This window comes from Neomonachus schauinslandi, chromosome 9 (assembly GCF_002201575.2).
Source record: "Neomonachus schauinslandi chromosome 9, ASM220157v2, whole genome shotgun sequence".
NCBI lineage: Eukaryota > Metazoa > Chordata > Mammalia > Carnivora > Phocidae > Neomonachus > Neomonachus schauinslandi.
In genome coordinates, this window is record NC_058411.1 from 28,328,823 (window position 1) to 28,346,598 (window position 17,776).

Sequence of the window (17,776 nt, forward strand, 5' to 3'; positions counted from 1 at the left end):
TGCTGAAACCTTGGTTTTAGCTCATTGAGACTGATTTTAGACTTCTGACTGCCAGAATTGTGAGACAACAAATTCATGTGTTAAGCCTCTGAGTTTGTGGCACTTCATTATGGCAGCAGCAGGAAACTAATACAAGTGTACTTTTAACTTTTCCCTACTGACCTTTGCAATTGTTGCCATATATTTTAGTTTTACATATGATATAAACCTTTTTACTACACTATCATTATCTTTGTTTAATCATCTTTTAAAGAATTTTAAAAAATAAGAGAAAAACACCTTACATAATTATTCATGTACTAAACCATTCCTGATGCTTTTCATTTCATTGTGTACATCCATATTTAGATCTGGTATCACCTTCCTTCTGCTTAAATGACTTCCTTTAATATTTCTTGTAGTGTGGGTCTGCTGATGATTAATTTTTTAAACTTCTGTATGTCTTGAAATATCTTTAGTTTGCTTTAGTTTTTTGAGAGATATTTTTTTGGAGCATAGAATTTAAGTTGACAAGTTTTTTTTTTCCCCCTTTCTTTTTTTTTTTTTTTAAAGATTTATTTATTTATTTATTTATTTGACAGAGAGAGACACAGCGAGAGAGGGAACACAAGTAGGGGGAGTGGGAGAGGGAGAAGCAGGCTTCCCGCGGAGCAGGGAGCCCGATGCGGGGCTCGATCCCAGGACCCTGGGATCATGACCTGAGCCGAAGGCAGACGCCCAACCGACTGAGCCACCCAGCCGCCCCTTTTTTCCCCCTTTCAATACTGTGATGATGTTGAACCACTGTTTTCTTGCTTGCATCATTTCTAATGAGAAATCACCCTTATCTTTGAGCCTCTCTGTATAATATGGCTCCTTTCTCTGGCTGCTTTTAATATTTTCTCCTTATCACTTTTTTGGGTTGTTTGTTGTTGTTTTTTTTTTTTTTTGGCTGAGTGGCTGCAAAGACTTTATCAAATTATTTAAAAGTGTTGGCATTTAAGTATTCACATATGTACATTAAATAGCTATATAGACTATCAATATTTTTGAGCAATTTTGATTATGATGTGCCTTGTTATAGTTTTCTTCATGTTTCTTGTGCTTAGTTTTATTGAGGTTCTTGGATCTGCATGCTTGTAGTTTTCATTAAATTTTGAAAATTTCTAGCCATTATTTCTACAAATATTTTTTCTTCCCTTTTTCCTCTTTGGGGACTTGAATTACACATATATTAGGCTTTTTGAAGTTGTCCCACAGCTCACTAGGCTGTTCTAGAAAAATTCTCTTTTTCCCATGGTTTTCATTTTGGATAGTTTCTATTGTTGCACTTTCAAGTGCACCAATTTTTTTCTTCTGCAATGTCGATTTAATCTGACATTAATCCCATTCAGTATTTTTTAATTATTATTATTTTTTATTGTTATGTTAATCCCCATACATTACATCATTAGTTTTAGATGTAGTGTTCCATGATTCATTGTCTGTGCATAACACCCAGTGCTCCATGCAGAACGTGCCCTCTTCAATACCCATCACCAGGCTAACCCATCCTCCCACCCCCCTCCCCTCTAGAACCCTCAGTTTGTTTTTCAGAGTCCATCATCTCTCATGGTTCGTCTACCCCTCCGATTTCCCCCCCTTCATTCTTCCCCTCCTGCTATCTTCTTCTTCTTCTTTTTTTTTTCTCTTAACATATATTGCATTATTTGTTTCAGAGGTACAGATCTGAGATTCAACAGTCTTGCACAATTCACAGCACTTACCAGAGCACATACCCTCCCCAGCGTCTATCACCCAGTCACCCCATCCCTCCCACCCCACCCCCCACTCCAGCAACCCTCAGTTTGTTTCCTGAGATTAAGAATTCCTCATATCAGTGAGGTCATATGATACATGTCTTTCTCTGTTTGACTTATTTCGCTCAGCATAATACCCTCCAGTTCCATCCACGTTGTTTCAAATGGCAAGATCTCATTCCTTTTGATGGCTACATAATATTCCATTGTATACATATACCACATCTTCTTTATCCATTCATCTGTCGATGGACATCTTGGCCCTTTCCACAGTTTGGCTATTGTGGACATTGCTGTTATAAAAATCGGGGTGCATGTACCCTTTCAGATCCCTACTTTTGTATCTTTGGGGTAAATACCCAGTAGTGCAATTGCTGGATCATATGGTAGCTCTATTTTCAACTTTTTGAGGAACCTCCATACAGTTTTCCAGAGTGGCTGCACCAGCTTGCATTCCCACCAACAGTGTAGGAGGGTTCCCGTTTCTCCGCATCCCCACCAACATCTGTCATTTCCTGACTTGTTAATTTTAGCCATTCTGACTGGTGTGGGGTGGTAGCTCATTGAGGTTTTGATTTGGATTTCCCTGATGCCGAGCGATATTGAGCTCTTTTTCATGTGTCCCATTCAGTATTTTTTTTAAATCTCACACATTGTAGTTTTCATTTCTAGAAGTTACATTTGAATCCTTAACAAAATCCATTATTGGGCGCCTGGGTGGCTCAGTTGGTTAAGCGACTGCCTTCGGCTCAGGTCATGATCCTGGAGTCCCGGGATCGAGTCCCGCATCGGGCTCCCTGCTCGGCAGGGAGTCTGCTTCTCCCTCTGACCCTCCTCCCTCTCATGCTCTGTGTCTCTCATTCTCTCTCTCAAATAAAAAAAAAAAATCCATTATTGACTTATCTTTTGAACATATGGAATACAAATGATAACTGTTTTCATGTTCTTGCTGCTAATTTTACTGTCAGTATCAATTCTGGATTGGTTTTAATTGATTCTTTCCTTCTCATTATAGGTCATATTTTTCTGCTCCCTTTTATATGCCCTGTAATTTTGGATTGGATGCCAGACATCATGAATTTTACCTTGTCGGTGCTGTCTATATCATTTATTCCTATAAATATTCTGGAGTTTTGTTTTGGGACATTCAAGTGACTTGGCAACAGTTTGATCTTTAGGTGATACTGGAGCAGTGCTTAGTCTAGGGCTAAATATTCCCTGTCAGAGACGTAAGACTCTTCTCTGACTCTACCCGGTACTCCATGAATTATGAGGCCTTTCTAACATGCTGGTGGGAACAGACTGTTTCCAGCCCCTTTGCACACTAGGCACTCTTATTTCTATTCTTACTGGGTGGTTCTTTCTTCAACATTGAGTAGCTTCCTCACAAGCATGCACTGATTAGTACTGAATTGAATACTCAAAGGGGACTCTCTGTGATCTCCAAAGTTCTTTCTCTGTGCAGCTCTCTTCTGTTTCCTATTCTGTTTCTTGAATTCTAGTCACCTTGGTCTCCCCAGACTCTCAGCTCTTTCTTTTCACTCAGACTCAGAGAGTCTCTTGGTTTCCATCTGTGTTCCTCTTCCCTGTGCTGCAATCTGGAAGCTCTCTTGAGGTAGTAAACTGGGGCAATTATAGGGCTTATCTTGTTCATTTCCAGTGTTTCAGGCATCACTGTCCTTCATTTCCTGATGTCCATGGTCTTGAGAATTTTGTTTCGTATTTTCTTTCTCTTCATGTAGGAGAGTAAATATGATCCTTGATACTCCCTTCTAGCCAGAAGCAGATGTTTGCTTTTTTAATTTAACTGTATAAAATATTCACATGGTTCTAAAGTCATATCAATAAAGCATGGTGTAATCAGAGAAAGTCTTGTTCTGTCTCTGTAGTTTTACTCTGTCCCTTTCTTGTTTCTATAGGCAACTTCCTCTTCTCCTTGTTACTATTATTTTGTTTTTGTTCTTTCTCTAAGTAAATTTTTTCTAAGCTTTTGGTTTTTAAAAAACTATGTGAACGTATGACATATGTATTTATGTACATATATATGTGTGTGTATCCCCATTTGTTAGATAAATGATAGTATGTTATATACACTATTCTCCACCTTGCTTTTTTCACTCCATTGCAGGATATAGTTCCCTCCCTCTATGTCTCAATAGCTTCATAATAGTCCATTGTGTGTATATCCTATTGTTTATTCAGCCAGTTCCCTATAGATGGACATTGGATTATTTCCAGTCTTTTTCTAGTATTAAAAATGATACAATGAATACATATTTTTGTGTTTTTGCATTTTTGCATATGAATCTGTGATATAGATACCTGGAAGTGGAAATGCAGGGCCAAAGGGCAAATACATATGCAGTTTTGCTAGATATGCTAAATTTCCCTTCATAGGGTTTTGCCACTTTGCATTCTTACCAGTGGTGGATCAGATTGGTACGCATATTTCTAACACAATATTTCAGTAGCACAGTAGACTGCTCCATGAAAGGGTGAGGACTAGAATTATTGAAATGAAGGCCAGGGTGGAGGCTCTTGTCAGGGATGTTGGAGAGGTGATTCTTGTATTGGGTAAGAGTCAGACCCAATAATGTTTAAGCTCCCTTCTCACATTATAATGCTATTATTCTTAAAATTTCTTTTTCTGTTGAATTTAGAAGGTATGTAGTGGTTCCCCACACATTTTATGTGCCTCTCAACAATGCTTTTATATTATCAGGATGCATTTCTCCATGAGCAGTTTTAGTTGGTGATGTGGAAGGAAAGGAAAAGTAAATTCCACAAGAAATGGCTTGATGGGGGTGAGTGGGAGGGCTGGGGGATATTTTCCTGATAGTTTTGGTGTAAGGAGCTGCTTTCCCAAGGGAAGGACTCAGAGGTTCAAGCATGCTGTGTGTGGACCAGTAATGGGATGGCTTGGTGGGGAGTTAGGTTAGTGGAGAGGTTTTGAGTGTGGGCTGTGGACTAGATTACCCTTTGAATTGTATGACCCTGTGCCAGGTACTTAATCATTGTTAGCCTTACTGTCCTTGTCCTTTCTCATAGGATTGTTGTCGTGGTGAGATAACAGTGAGTGTGAGGTACTAGCCTAGGACAGAGTAAGAGCTCAGTAAATGTTAGCTATTGTTACTGTGTCAGTTTTTGAGCGTGATGGGGCCAGTGAGGGGCTTGGGAAGCTCTGGGCCAGAAGGGGCAGGAGGCATACTGGATTTGAGGCCTACCTTACCAGGATAGTCTTGGTACATGGGACATTAGAATTGAATGTTAGAGAGAGAAGCTAGCTTATGGAGAAGAATGGGAAGGGTGGTTGGAAGGGATGGTTGGTGAGCCAGATAGAGAGCTGTGCTGAGGGCTGGGGTGTTGTGCCTAGCGCCCAGGACTTCAGGCTTTCAGGGAAAAGAAAACGCACTGAGACCTGGGATGCTTGAAGGGGGCTTCACTGAATAGGTGGTCCACAAAGTCAGGACAACTTTTATTTTTTTATTTTATTTTATTTTTTTTTTTAGGACAACTTTTAAATAAGCCAAGAGGAGAGGGGAGGGCAGAGAAGCAGGAAATATCATGGGTGTAAGTGCTTGTGAAATACGTCTTGCCCACTCCTCAAGCCCTACCTCTGGACTTACCGCTCATCCCTCCAGCTCTGTAGAGTTGGTCCAAATTGGTGTTTTCAACCGCAAACATTAATGGAGCACCTATTATGTCCTGGGCCCTGGGAATATAAATATGAGTAAGAGTTGATCTAGTAGCATCCTTATGTAGGAGTTTTTCAAACAACAATTGCCTTGGTTATCTCTGATGTTCTGGTTTAGTAGGATTGGGCTGGAGTCCAGGCATCTGCCCTTTTCAATAACTACTTATGCAGTTCTGATGCCCAGTCTTGGGGAAGAACCCCTGGCTTTTGTCATTATCTGTTTATAAATATGGGGGCTGTTGGTGACCCATTGTGGAGGCATGTGGTAGGAACAACATGCAGAGGAGCTCTTTAATGGCAGTGATGGTCTGAAGAGCAGCCTGCTGTTCCATCCCTTTCCTGTCCAGTAGGGGGTGGGCAAGGGGGAGATGATGAAAGGGAAGCAGTGTTTGGATTCTTAATTTGGAAACTTGAATCCTGTTACCCCTGTTCTGAGCAGGTGTGGTCACTGCCTCTTTCCTGTAACTCCCATCCCCTCCGGTTCCTCAGCCTCTCGTTGGCTGTCCTTCAAACCCAAGTGGGCGGATGGGACAGATGGTTGGGATACAGGTGACACCTGTCCACCCTGGGGACCGAGAGTGGACAAATTGGCATAAGTTACAGGAAGGTAGATTTTGATTCAAAATAAGGGTGAAGCGAAACTGTTTATCACAATAAGAGTTGACCAACCACAGGCAGTCTGTCCTGTGAAGTAGTGAGGTTTCTGTCGCAGGGTGTGTTCGGCGGCAGCTGCTGGCCCACCTCTCTGAGAGGCGGCACGGTGGGCTTGAGCTGCCACCGCTCAACTCTGGCTGGGGGAAGAGGAAGTTACTTCAGTTCTTTTCTTCTTTTCAAACCCTGATCCTATCCCCTATCATCCTTCCTTCTCTTTTCTGTCCCACTTCTTCTGAATTCTTTTTTTTTTTAAAGTTTTATTTATTTATTCATGAGAGTCAGAGAGAGAGAGAGAGAGAGAGAGAGAGAGAGAGAGAGGCAGAGGCAGAGGGAGAAGCAGGCACCCCGCCTAGCAGGGAGCCCGATGCGGGACTCGATCCCAGGACCCTGGTATCCTGACCTGAGCCGAAGGCAGACGTTTAACCATCTGAGCCACCCGGGTGCCCCTTCTTCTGAATTCTTTTTTTTTTTTTTAAGATTTTATTTATTTATCTGAGACAGAGAGAATGAGAGAGACAGAGAGCACATGAGAGGGGGGAGGGTCAGAGGGAGAAGCAGACTCCCTGCCGAGCAGGGAGCCCGACGCGGGACTCGATCCAGGGACTCCAGGATCATGACCTGAGCCGAAGGCAGTCGCTTAACCAACTGAGCCACCCAGGCGCCCCCTTCTTCTGAATTCTTAATAGCTTATGCTGTGTCTGTCAGAAATAGTCCTGACACTTAGGATCCACCTGGTGATTTGGTCAATGCTGGTAACAAGCGACTTGTCTGGAGTCTGCTGACCATCCAGGCATCAAAGCCCATCCTGCTGTTTTTTTCTGTGGAGACAGCTCTCCCTCCAGCCAGTGTGTGAGTTCGTGTGTATGTGTGTGTGTGTGTGTGTGATGCCTGGGCTGGCATCTGAGTACGGGTGGTACAGCTGGAGTTGCAGCTCAAAGGGACAGAAAAGCAGCTTGCTTAGTGGGGTATGTGCATGGAGGGGTAGCTGTGGCCTTGGTTACCAGGGAAGACTAGTTCCCCCCCCCCCCCCCCCCCCCCCCCCTCCCGCCTCCTTCCCCCCCCCCCCACAGCCCCCCTAGCCCCACGCTCACTCCTTCAGGTTAATTTCCCTGGCTGCAGCTGTGGGTCCCCCCCCTTTCCTCCCTCTTCCATCTACCACACACACAGGCTTTGAGTTATGTGCCTCCTGTTCTAATGAGATAAACAACATAACTCTCACAGGGCTCTGCTCGTCCCTCTATAAGTGGAACTCCGGGGCTGAATGCATTGGCCCTATAAAGGCACCCTGGTGCTTGTCAGCCTAGGGAGGAGGGCAAGGAAGGGGGGCTGGAGCCCCGAGAGAGTTCTTGGGGCCATTTGCTTGTTGAGATGAGGTGGAGTCAAGGCAGACATCAAAGAGAGGCCTGTTTCTACCCTCATGGCTAAAGGAGCAAAGAGCAACATGGGCACGCAGGGTGGCGGCCTTGTCATGCCACATGGCTGTCGAGTCCAGACTCATCTAAATCAGCCAACTCACAATAATTAATAACTGACATTTGCACAAGGCTTCATGGTTATAAAGAGCTTCTTCTTGAATATAAGCTAATCCCCGCAACAGCCTCTGTAAGGTAGGTATTGTTAACATTCTTATCTTCTGGGTAAGGAGACAGGCTCAGAAATGTGTGGTGATATTTCCAAGATTATAGGAGTGGTGGTATGAGGACTCATGTGCTCTTCCTCTGCACCGCGGGCCTTCTGTAATCCATCAGAGAAAGTTAAAGAATGATATAAAAACAGTCCCCTCTTCTGGCCATTCGAACTACCTACTACCAAGTGGGTGGGTGAGTGGGTCTGCAGCTATAAACTGAACAGCCCAAGGCTGCATTGATGCTGCTGACCAACAAGTGCAGTGACCAGGTCTCAGGGAGGGCAGAGGCCCTGGGCAAGTGTTGACAGTTTTGACCTCTTGTCATTTAGATCTTTCGAGTGCTGTCTGGACCAGTCCTTTCTTACTCACCTGCTCTTGGTCAGGTTGGAAATACTATGAAGCAGTCTGTGGGGCAAGAAGGAGCCTAAGGCACAGAGACTGCCATCTTAGGGTGGATTCTGTACTCACCTCCTGGCCCCACCTCTGGGGTCCCTCTTGGCTGGTTTGGATGTGGGTGGATGAGTATCCTGGAACCAGGAATAGCAGGTCATTTGCTTCCTGCATTTCTGAATCTGATTCAGTTCTGGTTGAATTCATTTGGTAAGTACTTCTTGAATATGCCTACCAGGCACTGTGCCAAGTATTAGGGATACTAGAGATGGACATAGTTCCTGTCATCCTGGGTCTTATAATGAGCAGGAAATTAATGACAACATGTTGGGGGAAACACTGGAACCTTGAGATGCTTTTGGGAAGGCCATGAAACTAATCTTGATACATTAGAGAGAATATCCAGGCAGTAACTAGATGATGCTTAGACACCCAGGGGTTCTTGGCCAGACATTGGAACAATCTATAAGGTTCTTTAAAAAATAGTTGGCCTAATTCCTCCACCTATTACATTCAGATTGGGTAGTTTGGGCATGAATTTTTGGCCTTGATGTTATTAAGAAGTTCTCCAGGTTCAGTCTGGATTTTTGGGTTCAGTCTGGATTAAGAATCACTAACCCAAGATGAGTGGGGATTTGTGGGGCCAGTTCTGGGTTGTAGAGTACTGGGTCTGCCCTTGTACTTGGCCTCTGTTGGGATCCTGGGGCATACCAGCTTCAGAGGTGGCTCAAGGGACCAGAATCAATGCAGCCATCCAGGAATTCTAGGGTCAGAGATGACATGGTCCTGGAGTGAATCACACCAGAAACATCAAACTGTTCCCAGTGATGCCTTCCCTCAAAGAGAGGTCAAAACTGGACCTTCCATGGAAGGGAGAGCAATATTACTTTGATTCATTTGGTCTTCTCCAAATCAACCACAAGGCTGGTCCTTAGAGCACAGGGAGCTCAGAGCTTTGGGATCCTCCTACTGTGCAGAAGCTATGAAGCTATCAACAAAATTAAGCATTAGGATGACTCTTGGACATGAAAATCCCTTAGCTCATGACATCAGAGATTTTTCTGGAGCTTCTAGGCTCCATGATCCTTAATGGTTTCTGAGAACCCGAATAGGGTCGCGGTGGGGACCTCCAACTTCTTCATAGCCTTGCAACCTGTGGGAGAAGCTATGTGATTAAAAATGAAACTTAGCACTTAAAGAGAATTTGACAATTTTGCTTCCTTTAGTACTGGAATAGTTGCCTCTGCTTTGGACCCAAACCAATAAATGGGTAGAGATGACTAGTAAAAATGAAAAATGGAGAAATGGATATATAGCAGTGAAACTTTGGTAGATTGTCTCTGCAAAAGGTCCCCAAATGGCAGACAGCCGATGGAAATAGGGTCCTGATATTTTCTATCCCTGTGGTCCTAGGTCTAGGAAGTGACCTTCCCACATGGGCCTAATGGTTGTCACATGCCCCATTTATCTATCTGTGGTTGTTATGACAGATGGTGCTCGTGTAGAACTTTGGTGCCAAAGGCCAAATCTAAATGGAGACTCTTGAGAGACAGTGTGGTTGGCATATAAGCCCAGCCACTGGACTCTTGTCCATTTTTTTCTGTAAGGCCCAGGCAAGTGGGCAGGGATGTAGAAGTATGCTGGCTCTGCAGGCCGAGGAGCCTGGTCACCAGAGTAGGCTTATATTCTGTTGGAGGTTCTTGGGGCTTGCATTGGCTTCAGCAAGATGCCAGTAGCTAACAGTGGGTGGAGAAAGTCAGTGGGTAGGAGATATGGATCCTTGATCCTGTTTCCTTGAAATGCTTCCCAGTCCAGACCATCTATAGGTAGGCAGACTGACTTTTGCTGCTTTGCCTGGAAGAGAACCTGCTTTACCTGGACCTGTATAGAGGAGCAGTTGATGGGTAGTAGCTGGAGGTCTACTGCCTTGGAAACACTGTCGTGAGGTTGAATCTGAAGAGGTCCCTCTGATCTCCCCAGACCAGGAGAGCAAAACTGTCTTGGTCATGGTGATGATGGTCCTGGGCTTACAGAGACAGCATGGTGGAGCAGACAGGGCAAGGGTCCTGGGGTCAGATGACCTAGATACTGTCTCTGTTCTACCGTCAACCAGCTGTGTGACCTTGACAAGTCACGCTACCTTTCTGGTCTTCAGTTTCCTCTCACTGTGAGTGAGAAGCTTGGACAGGGAGGTTTCCAAGGCCCCTTCTAGCCTGGAGCCTTTAACCTTTATGCTGTCTCTGTCCACAGGCCTCGCCCCGGGCCAGCTATATACATACCCAGCCCGCTGCTGGCGTAAGAAGAGACGATTGCACCCACCTGAGGATCCTAAGCTTCGGCTGCTGGAAATAAAACCTGGTCAGTGCCCTCTGGAGCTGGTGGGAGCGGTGGGGAGGGCTGGGCTGGCCCAGGACAAGGTTGCTTTGCTCCTTTGTCTATAGAGCTGAGTTTTGTGGGAGAGTGAACCTGGCCCATGGTGCCCAAAGATGTGCCTCTGTGCCTATTCTCCTGTGTAAACATGTCCATGTATTCACCTGAGCATCCTTTCCTCTCGTCTCCCTCTTGCCACCCTGTGGAGTAAAGCAAGCAGGCAAGGGTGGGAGCAGGCCCAGGAGGAATGCCTTTTCCAATAGGGCCCCAGGAGGTGTAAAAAATAGAACCCATCTTGGGCATGGAAATGGGAGGGTCTGAGTCCAAAATTTGCCTCCAGGCGATGCTGAGTGCTTTGTGGCCATGCAGAAGGAACTGGTTAGTTTTCTCCACTACTGACCTGTTAGAACACTTCTGACTCGATGGCTACCTTCAGACCTGTGTCTGGGTTGCAGTGAGGCCAAGTGATTGTCCTGGGTCTTCAGCTTTCAGAGAGTCTCTGGTTTTAGGGGTGCTACTAGGGCTGGGAGGTGACTCAGGGTGGTGGGGACAGTGCTGACAAGTGGAACAAAGGCAGGGCTGACATGTCCGCTCCCACTGTCACCAAACAATGCAGACCTGACTAAGGAAGGCTGCCTGGCAAGGTTACCTCACGCCTTTCCATGTTGATTTCTTAGCCTGCATTTTCTCTGCAAAATCTCTATTCACAATTGTTTGGGATGCTTTCACTCATGGTTCTATGGTTAAGCCTGTTTCGATTGTTTATTTTAACCTAGATTTCACTCGTCGGAGAAGTTTTATTTGTTAGAGATAGGTGGAGGCTAGATTTTTTCAATGAGCTCTATCCACGTTCTTGATGGCCCTGCAGAATTTACAGACCCTTGCGAACACTTCCGGGTGGTGACTGAGATTGTTCCAAACTCTCAAGACGGAGGTTGTAGGAGAGCCAAACCTCCCTGAGCAGTATAATCCAGTAGAAATATAATGCCAGCCACATGTGTCATTTTATACTTTCTGGTAGCCACATTAAACAAAGGAAAAAAAAACAGGCGAAATTAATTTTAATTATAGATTCTATTTAACCCAACACAGCAGTCATATTATCATCTTAGCATGTAACCAATATAGAAATGATGAGTGAGATATTGTACATTCTTTTTTTGTATTGTTTTTTAATTCCAGTGTATATTTTACACTTTTAACATATCTCATTGCAGACTGGCCACATTGCAGGTGCACACATGGCTAGGGGTGCCCATGTTGGTTGGAGTTGTTCTAGAACTACACTCAAAGTGTGGTCTTGACCGGCAGGCAGCATAGGCAGCCCCAGGGAGCTTGGTAGAGATGCAGAATCTTGGGTCTCACCCCAGACCTGCTAAGTCAGAGTCTGCATTTTACCGTATCCCGAGGACTGCATTCCCCACGATGCACACTCAAGTTTGGAAACACTGGTTTTAAAGACTTACAGGTGGTCAGATCAGAAGTCCGCATGGTGTGACTCCACATCACCTATGTTTCTTTATTAAACATGAGCAGTTACCGATATGAACAGTTTATTTTGGAGGTGGGGACTTCCTCCTTCTTTGTTCCGGAATCATTGATCCTGTTCTTTTGGAAGTGCCATGGATCGATCCTTACCTGGACCAATTTCATTGGTCGACCCCTGGCTCGATCCTTACCTGGACCAATTTCATTCTACCCCATCCAGGGCTTTGCAGGAGGGGCTGTAGCGGGAGGCTGACTACATGCTGTGTCGTCTGTGTGGACTTTGAAGGGAGGGTATTAGTGAGGTGTCTGCCACTAGCTGGATGTGTCTCCATGGTGGAGTATGTGAACCCTCTGGGTATATTTCCCCATCTATACGTAGGCACAGTGGTACTTGGGGATTCCTAGTTGGGGTTCAGTTTTACCATGAGGTTCACCTAAGTCGTATGTAAAAGTATTTGCCCTTTTTTTACCGCTTTTCCCCCCTTTCTTACTCTTTTAATTAGAATTAAAAAAAAATTTGAGTAAGCAACACAGTCACGTGTTTTGACATTCCAAGGATAAAAAGCATATATAGTATGCATAGTGAAAAATAAGACCTAGTCTCCAAAGAGGCCATCAGGTCATCAGTGGCACCAGTTTCTTGAGATTCTTCAAGAGATTGTCTATGCACACAGCAAGAATTACATCCATATGACCTTTTCCTCGTCTTTTGACATAGCACGGCCACCATGTGTTTTGCCCGTTCCATTGAAAAATGTGCCTCAGGCATCGGCCCTATCAATATATAAAGAATTTCCTCATTCCTTTTTTACAGTTACACAATATTCCATTGTATGAATGTACTGCACCTATTTTAACCAGGTTGTTCCCATTTTTTGTCTCTAATCTTCCCAGTTTAACTGGAGATGCAACGAGTATTTTCACATGCATGTATGAATTCATATGAAATTTCAAATGGGAGGACATCTTATACGCAACTTATCAGTTTAAAAGATTTTTCTTGTAAGTGCTTGATGCTAATTTTAAATTGTTAGTCTTTATTCTTAACGTTTATATAGAAAGTCTTTTTTTTTTTTTAAGATTTATTTATTTATTTTAGAGAGAGAGAGCAGGAATAGGAGGGGCAGAGAGGAGGGAGAGAGACTCTCAAGCAGACCCCATGCTGAGCTCAGAGACTGACATGGGGCTTGCTGCCATGATCCCATGACCCTGAGATCATGACCTGAGCCGAAAGCAAGAGTCAGATGCTTAACCGACTGTGCCATCCAGGTGCCCCTAGAAAGTCTTTCTTAAGAACACCTCGTATTAGATTAATTGGAATGTCTTTTATGGAACTGAAGACATTTCGTGCTATAAAATACCTTAGACATCATTAGCTCCAATTCCTTATTGTATGAGGTTCAGGCAGGTTAGGAGACTTACTCAAAGTCACACAGCAATTCCTGTGGGAACAAGCAGAGAATCCACATCGCTCAATTTCTCTATTCAGTGCTTTTTCTGCTTCTTTGCGCTGCTCATAGGTACGTTAACTTAAAAAAAAGAAAAAAAAACTTTAGCGAAGTGTTTCCCTTAAAAACTTTATTTTGTGATTAAAAAACTAATACATAAATGATTAATATGCACCCAAGAGATAGTTGGAATTCCTTTAGTTATAAATGTCAGACACACACTCCAACTAGCCTAAGGAAAAAAGGGAAGCTGGTTCATGTAATGTTAGATCTCAGCGTTGCCCTGGTTTCAGGCATCGCTGCATCCAGGGGTTCAAACATTGTAGTGAGGGCTCTGAGCCTCTTTCCACCTCTCTCTTCTCCTTGTGGGGCAGGCAAGGTGGCCATCTGCAGTCCCAGACTCTGCACTTGTTAGACGCAGCAGAAAGTCCCCTTCAATAGCTGTGGCAGAGAAGTCCTGGGAAGGACTGATTAGCTGGCTTGAGTTTACGTCTGCCCTACCAATCACTGCCACCCAGGGGTTGGGGAGCTCTGATTGAATCATCATCGTCATCATCATAACCAGTGTCTGAACAGCACACTGTCATTTACAAAGCCCTTTACAAAGCATTTTCATTTATAGCATTTCCTTTGGTCCTTACCATAGCCCTGGGAGGTAGAGCAGGAAGGAGGGCATCAAAGTGGAATAAGCCCACTTTATATATTAGGGAAATCTGGCTGCGGACAGCGCCAAGCCACGCAAGGTTTACTGTGCTGCTCACATATCTGGGAACTGACAGTCTCGTTGTTGGTGAGACTGAGGAAGAATTTGTTTTATGAGTGTCTGGCCCTTTTGTCTACAGACATGTCATGACCTGTGGGCAGTGGGAAAGGGAAGAGCCCCGGGGCTGGGGGTTCGCTGGAGCCAAGTGCCCACCAGCACATCATGTCTCTCTATCTGCGATCCTTTAAAAGGTTGCCTTGGCCTCTGCCCTCGTGCTTGGGGCAGAGGCTGAGATGGTCTCGGCCCAGCCCCCTGAGATGTGGCGGTCCTGTGGGAGGATGCTCTCTGGGAAAAGTGAGTGCCAGCTTGTTAAGAATGGGCCCTCAGAGGCGTAGCCATGTCCCAACGTGGCAAAAGATCCCAAGTTTGTTGGGCTCTCCCCTCCATGCCAGCATCCAGGCACTGAGAAACAATAAACAGCCAGTCCTGGAATAAATAACTGAGCTCTCTCTCAGGCGAACTTGTTCCCCCAGTTTGGGGGATCAGATCTACAGCTACGCCTACTAAAAACAAAACCCCCCAAGCCATGGGCCAAATGCGTGTTATTTCCATATACCGTTCTGAGTCTGCCCTACGGGGGCTGCACGCTCAGGCTGCCCCTTGCACCAGCGGGCCACCGCAGGCTGTGAATGAAACGGCCGGGGGAGTGCCTGAAAGTTGGTGATAAGGAACCTCAGCCTTGCACCTCGGAGCATCAGGGAGCATCTAGAGAATGTGAAGCTGCACGGATCACTGTCTTCCTAGAGGTGCCGCACGGTTGAAGTTGAATTTTTCACATAAGCCAAAATGTCAGAAAAGGGCCTTCATCCAGGGCCTCAGCTAGCCGGAATGGCAGCTTTGTGCAAGAGTAGAAGACGCCCTCTCTGGCTGCACGTTTGCAAAATGATGTCCCTTCTGCTGGTGAATAGAGCCCAAGCTGGCTCTCAGCCCTCTCTGTCCCCTTGGCAGGTCCCCATCTTCCAGTGGCTCTGCCCACTTCTGAGTGTGACTCAGGCTAGAGTCATGGTGAGAGTCCCTGGAGCATTTGCTATAAATTCCTAGGAGGTGGGGACAGTCAGTTGGGTGAATGAAGGCTGCCTTCCCAGGGCTAGAGGAGCAGCAGAAGGAAACAGGGACGAGGGGAGAGGTGAGGGATCTCCTCTCTCTTTAACACACTGCCGTGGAATTGGGTATAACCTTTTGGAAGGTCGATGCTTAGTACCTATCAGTATTTAAAAGGCACATGACCTTTGACCTAGAAATTCTGCTGCTAGGAATTTATCCTACAGATAAATATATACTCCCAATGTGTAAGGTCATCCATTGTGACATTGTTCGTAACAACAATAACAACAAAGAATGGGAACAACCAGGAGGTCCATTGGTAGGGGACTAGTTAAATATATAGTACATTCATAAAATAGAATACTATTTTGTCTTTTAAAGAAATGAGTGGAGAAAAAAACGGAAAGATGTCTAAGATATATTGTTAAGTGGAAAAAGAAAAGCAAATTGCACAACATTATGTATAATCCTTTTTGGGCAAACCTTGCTGAAAATCGATAATCAATTTGTCTAACCTGAGCTGAATCGCTTTAAATTTATGGAAACTAGAAGACTAAGTTTATGTTGAAAGAAAACCAATGAATGAACCAATCAATCCTTGGCACCCCTCCACCACCCAGCGCCTAGGATACCATCCTGTCTTCTCTCTTCCCTCCCAGCCTCCCGCTGCGAGTCTCCTGAGGTCCCTTGACAAGCTCCAGGAATGTAGTTATGTCTGTGATGCTCAGAGCCTCCCCTGGGCTCCACCGTCAGCACCCTCATTTCTTCAGGGGGAGAGGGAGAGGAGTTCCCCCGATTTGTGAGAGACGGGGGCACTGGCCCGGAACAGAATTGTCTCAAGGCATGAGTTTTCTTCCATGTCAGGCCCCTCTGTGGACAATGAGGAGATGCCACAAGCAATTTATCATGCCAACACCCAGTTTGTACCTCTTGTCTTCCTTTGTGTCCCTGCCTGAAGCCTGCCAGTGATGGGTAGCTTTCCGCAACAGAGGCCGTCAGGTAAGAGTTGTCCTTGACCTCAGGTCTGCAGAGCTCTGTCAGGAAACCAGGTCAAGGCAAGGGGAGGGGGTGTAGATTAAGGAATCTCGAGGGACCTTGGGGAAGGTCTGAGGACAGGGCTGCAGAACCGTCTACGTCTGGTTCAGCCCCTGAAAGGCAGAGAGCTCGTCTGGGCTAAGGACACATCTCAGGGCTTCTGAGATCTCACCAGATCATGGCTGCCATTCAGTCATCGTTCAGAGCTGGATCACACACCAGTGGATTACCCCCTGTCTTGCTATCCTCATCCCATCTTCCTCACTGTGACTATGACATCCTGCCTGTGTTTCTTTACTACTCGCTAAAAATAAAAATGTGTCTATGTGTGGGTGGGATGGGGCTGAGAGCTGCGGAGAGCTCTTTGGGACCTGAAAACATTCTGTGTCCCTGGACCTATGTGTTTCTCACGCCTAACATCACCCCTCCAATCTGTCTTGAATAAATATCTTGCAACCTCCTACTTGCGTGGGCGTCTGAAGGACAACACATACAACATTATTTCTCTCCGCTGACTGACAATGGAGTTCAGTGTTCTCTGCTGCTTGCACTTGGCTGCAGAGGCGAATGCAAGGTGTTTCACGGCGCAGCTATCACAATTCATGCAACATGAAGACTGGGGCAGAGGCCTGGTGCCAGAGAGGGGCCTCCCCTGGACCATTTCCCCAAGAATGGAGCTCTGTCCTTGCAAAGGGGGAGCTGAGCTGGCAGGAGAGACAGGTGGATAGTAAATATCCACCAGAAGGTCCTGAAGCAGGGCAGATGTTGGGCAAAACCCAGCTGATTAAAAAAGAGGCCTTTAACTTCACTTTGTGTGTGTGTGTGCATGTGCGTGTGTGTGTGTGCGCACATGTGTTTGGATGAAGAGAAGAAAAAGGCTGGGAACAAACTTTTACTTGTGTCTCTTTGGATTAAATGCTTGGATGGTCTGCTTAGATCAATTTAGCAGCTTCCAACCCCAGACCCTTTGGTACCCCTGGTCTAAGGTAGATTTTATCTTCGTTTTAGAGGTTGGGGAACTGTGGCACTGAATTAGGAAGTTAATTTCCCAGGGGAGATCAGCGGTGAGGCCAAGGAGAGAACCCTCAGGGAGAGCCTGTTGGAACTGGCGCCATGTTGCTCCAGGACCCAACACACACGTTCACGGTGGTGTTCTCAGACCAATAGGGCCTTTACAACAGATGTTCTTTCTGCTCCTGGAATGTACCTGAGGCCTTGTAAATCCCTTCTGCTCCAGGATACTTGGGGAGCAACACGGCTCTTTGCCACCCTTGCCAAATTCCAAGGGTGATGGGAGGGAAGGCAGCCAGGAATAATAGGGTTCTGGTTCTTTCTCTAGGGTTTTTTTTTTTTTTTTCCTTTGGCAGCCACTCAGTGACTGGGGATGAATGATCAGGATGGTCACCACCCACCACACGTCATTGGGGGAACATAAGCCGAAGGGCAGGACCCCTGAGGAGATGGTAGCCTAGGGTGCCTCAAAGC

General features: G+C 45.5%; 1 protein-coding gene across 1 annotated transcript in view; it reads left to right on the forward strand.

The window, feature by feature from the left end:
• Positions 1–17,776, forward strand: part of DPF3 (double PHD fingers 3) — a 193,791-nt gene that overhangs the window by 109,278 nt on the left and 66,737 nt on the right. The window contains 1 exon segment of the mRNA XM_021679542.1: positions 10,394–10,501. Within this exon segment, the coding sequence (XP_021535217.1) occupies positions 10,394–10,501 (108 nt within the window).